At 43.7% G+C, this 8,726-nt stretch overlaps 1 protein-coding gene across 6 annotated transcripts in view; it reads right to left on the reverse strand.

Annotated features, from left to right (window-relative positions):
- The window catches only part of LOC110307312 (potassium voltage-gated channel subfamily S member 3), a 52,786-nt gene continuing 44,060 nt past the window's right edge, over positions 1–8,726 (reverse strand). For 5 of the 6 annotated variants that reach the window (XM_029484339.1, XM_021179549.1, XM_029484338.1 and 2 more), the window contains one exon: positions 1–1,903. In XM_029484339.1, coding sequence (XP_029340199.1) covers positions 369–1,844 — 1,476 coding nt within the window. In that variant the 5' untranslated portion in view covers positions 1,845–1,903 and the 3' untranslated portion in view covers positions 1–368. The remainder of the gene's footprint in view (positions 1,904–8,726) is intronic. The other variant, XM_029484341.1, reaches the window with a different exon arrangement.

Genomic DNA, 8,726 nt, shown 5'->3' on the forward strand with positions numbered 1-8,726 from the left:
TCAGCTGGGCCTCTGCTCTATCATCAGTAATTTATAGTTAGCTCAATGTGAGTGAATGGCAAATATAGAATGATGCGTAAGCCGTAGCAATAAATCCTTCCCAATATCATTTACTTTTTCCCCAAAAAACCATATTACAACTCTCTCTTGTAAAAAATAAATTTCAGAACAAGGCATTTTAATTGATCTCACTGAGAAAAATAAAGATAATTCTATCATTTCAGAATTCAGCAATGAATGTCCAACTATGGCTAAAAGGTACACCCTGAGAATTAAATGATTTATTTGAACAAACCCATTGAGGTTTATAAAGCTGTGTTAACCTAATGTCAGGAAGGGCCACGAGATATCTGTGCTAATGCCCCTGCTCATTTTCCAGTACAGTTCTCCAGGGATGCAGTGTTGTAAGCATCCTCATTGTCGTCGACGCTCGAAGCATCTGTGGAGTCAGGATCACTGACCACGATGCCAATGGAAGACAGACTGGTGATGAAGGCATGTACTTGCTGTGCATAAACGTCCCTAATGTTAAAGTAAGGTAGCTCATGGCACTTCTCCGGTGGGTCCTCACTGCACTGGTCCACTTCCATGTCCTTCTGCTTCTGGTAGTACTTGGAAAACTTGTTGAAGATGATGGTAATGGGAAGGGCTACCACCAAGATTCCACAGATAATGCATGTGCTTGCGATGATTTTCCCAGCTAAGGTGACTGGGTGGGTGTCTCCATAGCCCACTGTGGTCATACTGATAGTGGCCCACCACCAGCAGATGGGGATGCTGGTGAGACTGGACTTGTGTTCATCTTTCTCCACAGAGTAGATCAGCACAGAGAAGATGGAGATGCCCACAGAAAGGAAGAGAAGCAGTAGCCCCACCTCATGGTAACTGTGCCTCAGTGTGGCCCCAAGAGACCGAAGCCCTACAGAGTGCCGGGCGAGCTTCAGAATTCGGAAAATCCTCATGAGCCGAAGGATCTGGACCACCTTGCCCATATTCTCAATGTCCTCACTCTCTTCTTCCTTGGTGTCCACAGCCAACGTGGCATAGAAGGGAATGATAGAGACAAAGTCAATGATGTTCAGAGGGTTTTTCCAGAACTTCTTTTGTGATGGAGCAGCAACCAGCCTGATGGCTAGCTCACCAGTAAACCATGCAATGCAGGCAATCTCCACACCTTCCAGTACAGGGTCATCCACTTCTCCATCCTCGTTCTGGAATTCCGACATGCTGTGAACACACATGGCCACTATGGAAGCCAGCACCACGCTCAAGGAGGAGATGGCAATGAGCTTGGCCGACAGGCAGTAAGCTGGGTTTTCCATTCGAATCCAGATCTTCTTTCGGAGCTGACCAAATCTCAGCTCATCAAACTTCTCCAGCTCTTTCTCAAACAGAGACGATTCTTCAAAGGAGGAGTCTGTGCTCACATCGTTGCTTTTCTGGTCCCAGTCCTTGTCGTGGCTCTCCTCCTTGCGCTCCTGGTACCGACTGCTACAGCAGGAGTCAATGAAGAGCTCATTGATGCCCCAGTACTCGATCTCCTGGCAGAAGGAGAAGACACACAGTTCCTCCATCACGTGCAGCTTCCCTGTGTAATAAAAGTTCAAGACGTATCTGAACAGGGAGGGGTTCCGATCAAAGTAGTACTCTTTATCTGCCACGCTGTAGTCATCACACAGCTCCAGAATGGCCTCCTCAGAGTGGCAGGTAAGCAGCTTCCCCAGTCGTGTGTGAGGGAACCGCAGGAGTGTACTTTGATCCACAGACTGCTTAAAGCCCCCCACGTTCAAGTTGACAAGTTCCTCATCTTGTCCAGGGCGATGGAAAAACTCACCAAACACCATGATGGATTGAGAAGGCAGAGTACTGGCCTGGAAGGGAGACACAGAAGATCACGCTGAACCTGGAGAGAGGACAAGACAATATTAGCCTATGCCCAGTCTTGCCTCATCAGGCTTATTTTTAATCTGCCCTTTGTGGGAGAATGGCCTGACTGCAGGCAGGACAGGAAATGCAAAGACAAGGAGCAAAGCAAAGCAAAATACATTCAAGGTTGTCTCTGTGTATGTAGAGGGGGAGTGTTAGGGGTCAAAATGTGAGCTTAAAAAGCTAATATTAGAAAAGAAGAAAATGGACAATATAATTTCATGAACTCTAAATCCTATTTCTCTAGAAACACTCAAATTTCATCTTCTGCACCTCCCAGATATACATAAATACCCATACACTTAAAAGAAATGCACTTCTGATCACTTAGTCATAGAATTCAAACATATCTAGTCTCAACCATGATGCTCTCAACAAGTCAGCCACTGTCAGGCTTGTAGTTCACTCTTGTCCATCCCAAACTCAGCCATGTTCCCAGAGAGAAAGCTCTTTCCTCTCCTGCACATTTGATTCACAGAGCCTGAGGGCAGCCCTTAAGGTGATTATGGGCTTCACTTTCTGCTCCAGCACTGGGCTCTTTCAGAAGAGCCCATTATTTATATTTGGACAGCGAAACTCGAGAGGATATGATTACCTCACTGTAATTAAGCACCTTATATCTTACAGATGTCACTACATTTTCCAAGATGGGATTTCAGGGAACTAACCACAGAGAAAGAAACTGGACAGGGAAGACCTTTTCAAGTTAAACATACTCTACTTCCTGACACACAAAGTCTCTTCTCCCGTCCTGCCCTCATCGCAGTCTCCTACATCAGCATCACTGAGGAACATCACTACATCAGTGGCCTACACTGGCTGGGCTCGTGGAGTGCTTTTATTTCTGACACTAACCAGATTATATTAGATCCATTCCTCAGAAAACATGTGGTTTGGGGAAGTAAATGTTTCTTTTTTAATTTTTTATATATGTGTGTCACATGTGTACAGGTGCCCTTGGAAACAAGCAGAGGCTAGCGAGAATATAAGACAGTTGTGAGCTGCTATACTATACGTGAATGCTGGGATCTGAGCCACGGTCCTCAACAAGAGCAATATAGCTAACTGGACAGAATGGGAAAGAGAGCTCTCAGCAAAGGACAGCAGAGGTAGGCAGCAGGTCTGTGAAGGGGTGGCTACATATGTCTGAAGAAACTGGATTAGCCAGACTACCAAGAACTGAGCTCCCATGCAGGTCTGACATTTCAACAGAATGCTATGACCTACCATGTTCATGCTGAAGGATCATGTAACTGAGTTACAAGAAAAAGAGTATCGCAGTGTCAGCTTTAGACCCATTTATAGCTATCTTGAGCTCATGCAGCCAGCCGACTGCAGGTTCAACACGCCTAGAAGTAAAGGGTCTTCTCACATGTATTTGTGACCATGACTTAGACCCATTCAGACTCGGCCCTCCATGCTTCAGCATGACTCTGACAATACAAAGCCCTCAGCACACACATAGACTCTTTAATTTAACCTCCAGAACCATGAGTAAAATTAATGATTTTCTTCAAAATTCAAAAACCAATGATAAAATATCAGTTCCACTAAGAGAATAATAAAAGACCTCTACAGGGAAAGACAACAGGAAAAGGGGGTGCCTAGCATCAGAGCAAAACAGGGACTCAAAATGCATGTGGTGGGGATTCTAATAAAGAGAAAGTGTCAAGTGCAGGAGTACACAATGCAAAACTGACAGGACTTGGCACTTCATTCAAGAGAAAAGAGGAAGGTATAGACACGGTAAGGGAGAAGGTGCTTTCTAATCTGCTCATGCTTGTGAAGAATAGCACCACTAAAAGATACAAGGCAAGAAGGAATTGTTCTTCCCTTATGCTGTGGCCAGCAAAGCCAGCAGCAAGAGAAAAGGATCCCTGAGCTGAAATAGAGAGCTACATGATAGGTCACAACCTTAAAACACAGGCCCTGCCATCTACTCCAGACAAAAGTCTACAGTCATAACTAATCCTTGGGTGTTTGCCTCCAAGACACCATGCTTCATGAAGCCGGAGACCAGAGCATGGCTAATGTATCTTCAGTAGATTTGCTGACCTCTTCCAAAAATTCAATTTGCCTCCCTCTGCTGTCTGCTTTTAATTAGGGTTCTTCTTTGAAAGGTCTAAGTCAGAGCTGCTGCCTTGGTCCAAATATTTATGTAATGTCAGGTCTCTGACGGCCAGAGCAGGCTAATGGCACATAGAGTAGGGAAATGTTCCGGGGAGCTGATTCAGCTAAGCTCACACTAAGACTTTAATGGAAGCTGTCTTCGGTGGATTGTTTTTCATCTCAGATATCCCGGAATCCCAGAATGACATAACGTTTCACGATACTACAAGCAAATAAGGGTCTCATAATCAGGGCCAGTAATCTACATCCCCAATCTCACCATAGTGACCTCTCTAAAGAGTACGCTCATCCATGATACCTGTATCCCCACCATGTCCTTTTGCTTTGTCCTCCTGCATTTTCTTTAGTACGCACTGTGAAGGAGAGGTCATTATGAAGTCCATCCATCTGCTCCACAGAGTCACATCATAAAAGCAACACATGTCATAAAACCAAAGATCCCCTCAAGAGGTTTTCAAAACAGAGACAGAAGAAAGCATTGCATTGCTGGATCAGATCCAACACTACAGCTGGAAAGGTAAGTTGGGATGTACAGAGTCAGGACCGGCTTCCTTGATTGCATCTGGTCCACAGCAGCCCACTTGAGAAAGGGAAGGCAACATTTCTACCTTTATGAATTCCAGTAAGAGTCCCTGTGTGCAGACAGTCTTTTTCCAATTGTGGAACATCCTTATATGGTGTGTTTCTCATTCTGGGTTTGGTAGATGAGGAAACAAGGAATCTGAGTGAAGGAATAGAGGCAGAGCCTAAACTGGGCGCTTGGTACTGTCCGTGCTTCAACACCTCACTCACATGGTCACAATCACACGGATACAGTGCGCTGCTGTGCATCATCACTTCCAAGGATGCTGCATTCAGACCAGAATTTATTAAAAACCATTCATTTGCTCCTTTCAGGAAACATTTAGGGAATCACAGGTATAATTCTGTACCACATGATATGGTTCGTGTTTATATACACATACATTTATATACACTCAGATCTCCAGGTCCATGAGTTCCAGACCAGAGGATTCTACCAACCACAAATCAATAATATTCAGGAAAGAAAGCTAATAAGATGCCTTGGTGGGTAAAAGCACTTGCTGCCAAGACTGGCAATGTTTTTTAAAAACCTTGTGACCTACATGGCAGAGAGACTTGACTCCCACAAAGTTGTGTTCTAGCTTCCATACACAAATGATGGCAACTTTGTGCCCACACACATACGTACAATAAATAAACAAGCCTTTTTGAATTTAGAAAAAAAAAATGTATGTACCGACATAATGGGCACAATGAAATATGTTTGAACTTTAAGATCAATTTAAATATATCAACTTGAACACTGTCCATTGGAACAGAAAATGTCAAGAAATATGTTTGACCATGTTGGATTTGTATTTTATGTCACACTAGTATCATGTTTTCTTAACCATGACAATGTCAGCAAGAGGCTGGATTTCAAGACTAAAGAGATGATTCAACAGGTAAAGCACCTGCCTCAAAACTATGAATCCTTGAGTTCAGGTCCCAGCACGCATGCAGAAGCCAGGTGGGCATGGCAGCCCATCTGTAACCCCAACTGCATGGAAAGTGGACACAGGCCATTCCCAAGAGTAACCTAGGTAGACAGACTATCTGAAACAGTGAGCTCAGGGTTCAGCAAGAGATCCTGACTCAATATATAATGGTAAAGCTCCAGAGAGATAGATACTTAACATTAGCCCTAGGATCCATGCACACGTAAGTACACAAGCACTTCCATGGATGTACCACACACACGAACATACATGCACACACATACAAACATACACACACACACACACACACACACACACAGACACACAAATACATACAAAAAAGAAGAAAAGAAGGGAGAAGGAAGGGAAGGACAAAAGAAAAAGGAAAGGAAGCAAGCAAGCAAACAGCTGGCATATGCGGTTTGGTTTGGTTTGGTTTGGTTTGGTTTGGTTTGGTTTGGTTTGGTTTGGTTTGGTTTGGTTTGGTTTGGTATGGTTTGGTTTGGACTGGATTGGTTTTTGAGACAAGGACTCCCTGGCCTCAACTTGCTGTGTTTAGCAAGCTAACATTGAACTCATTGAGATCCATTTGCCTCTGCCTCCTGACAGCTGAAATGAAAGGTCTTTCCAAGAAGGTAAATTGTAGGACCCTTACTTACTACCACATGGACAGGGAAGAAGATACCCCAGAGGCCCAGGTGCCACTAAATTGAGCAGGTATGTGGTGGAGAGATAGGAGAAAAAGAGAAATGGAACATTATGAGCACAATAAAGAGAGGCAGGCCTGGAGACTGGAGGGTAGTGAGAAACATCCCAATGGGAGCAGCCTATGCCGCTACCTGAGACCATGGTGATGCCCCAGCCCACACTGCCACCAAGTACAAAGTCTGGGTCCAAACCTCACAGCAGAGAAAGTCTGCCAATGTCTTCAGCCCATGGTGACATCCCTGGTCTGGGCTGCCACCTGGGACCATGTTGATGTCTGAGAGATGCACAGAGCTGACTCTACTGCTTACAGGCTATAGCACTAGAGACAACAGACCCACACCATACCCAGACAGCACAGCCCCACCTCATTGGCCATGCAGTGACACAGGTAGAGGAGAAATGCGTGCCTCTTGATCTGTGGCAGGTGGGACAGAAGGCCCCATCCCTTGTCTACGCTGATCCCTGAGGGTATGAGAGTGAGAGAGCTGGCCCTGCCCCTCTCCAATTACAGCATGCAGAAGTGCCAGTCTGCCACTCACCTGGGTAGTAGGAGAGCTAGCCCTAGTGGCTTGGATGCAGAAGAGCTGGCAGCCTGACCAACTCAGCTACCACCCAAGCCCAGATCCAGGGCTTTGAGTTGGCCCACCACAATCTACCCTTTCTATAGACTGCAGGAGTATATGAAGGGGCTATTCTGGTGGAACCAAAGCGGCAGGGCATCCATGATATGGAGCAACAACAGGATATCTGAGAGCAGTCCTAGTGAGGATCCAGTATTGATGGGTGTAGCAGAAGCCAGAGGCCTTGAACCGGACCAATGATTCATTGCAATGATCATCTGCAAGTAAAGCTGTTTGGGCAAAAGAGTATATATACTATGTGACCCACTGTGACACACCACAGCGTCCACAGCGAGATCTTGTTTGGTTTGGTTTGGTTTTCTTGGGTGGTTGCAAGGGCAGAAGGCAGATATGGAGAGATGGTGATGAGTGGGGATGGGGTGCATGATGGGAAATTCACAAAGAAGCAATTAAAGAGCCCAAAGAGAAAAGAAAAAAAAGGTAACTTTTATCATTTAAGGATATACAATTTGCTTAATTCTGGCTAACTATATTATAGGACAGTTTAGATACTAATTAAATCAAGAAACAACAGTACTTAATGTAAAAAAAAAAAAAAGAAGAGTAAGATTATCTAATAACTAGGAAAGTGAATTTTGATGTACGATTGGAAATAAAACATAGACTAAGAAACTTAGGAAATTTGTGCACTGAACAAGTGCCGAGCATTCTCTTCTCATTGTTCTCTCAACAATAGGACAACACTATTGACACCTCGCTGACACTGAGTGTGGTGTCACCGATCATATAAGGACCATTTAAAGCATGCAGGCGAACATGCGTGTTATTTATGCACATACTACACCAATGATAAATTACTGAAAATTTATTTATTAAGCACCTCTCCATTTGCAGGTATCTTAGAAACCAAAGGATGACTGTCATTATACAATGTATATATGCACATGTAGATATATATTGAGTCATCCATCTACTAAATATAAGTATGGGTCAAGCTAATTTATGATCCATAAATGGGGAGATTGTTCTGATTCAAAAATTCTAGTTGTGTAAAAGTAATTTTATATGGGGAGAGATATCATAGCAACATAAAAATGAATTATAGAAAAGACTGCTACATATATCACACAGAGGAGGTTTAGTGCACTTAATATATAAAGTGGCTTTTTTTTTTTAAAAGAAGAAAGTGAGCAATGGAAATGTGAGAAATGGACAAGAGATAAGAACAGAGAGTTCATCAAAGAAAACCACAAAGCAGACCAAAGCCAGAAAAACACCACGTTCAACCTTGCTCATGAGGGCATGCGAAAACCACACTGAGTGACATATCACATGACATCTAATGCACACACTCGCAAAAGACCCCAAAGAACATCTACATGGAGTGCCGGCCAGCCGTGAGGAAACAAACCCCTCCACATTGTGTTAGGAATACATAATGAAGGGGAATCCCCTAGGGAGGAGAACTTGGCAATATTTGATGGATTGACATAGGCTATAAACCCTCAGACTTAGTAATCTCTGTTCTAGAAATTTTTCCCCAAAGTTAGACAAGGGAAGCATGTGTATGTAAATGGAAATGACCCCAATGTCCATCAATAGAAAAACAGCTAAAAAATAAAGTGTGATCTATTTTTCTACAAACACACACACAGAGACACACACAGAGACACACATATACCACACACACACCACACACACCACACCACATACACACATCACAAACACACTACGTATATGTGTATATATCTATGTAATGAGATATATACATATGTGTATATGTATACACACATATACATAGAGAGAGAGACAAGAGACAGAGACAGAGACAGAGACAGAGAGAGAGAGAGAGAGAGAGAGAGAGAGAGAGAGAGAGACA

The sequence above is a fragment of the Mus caroli genome, chromosome 12 (assembly GCF_900094665.2).
Source record: "Mus caroli chromosome 12, CAROLI_EIJ_v1.1, whole genome shotgun sequence".
Lineage (NCBI taxonomy): Eukaryota > Metazoa > Chordata > Mammalia > Rodentia > Muridae > Mus > Mus caroli.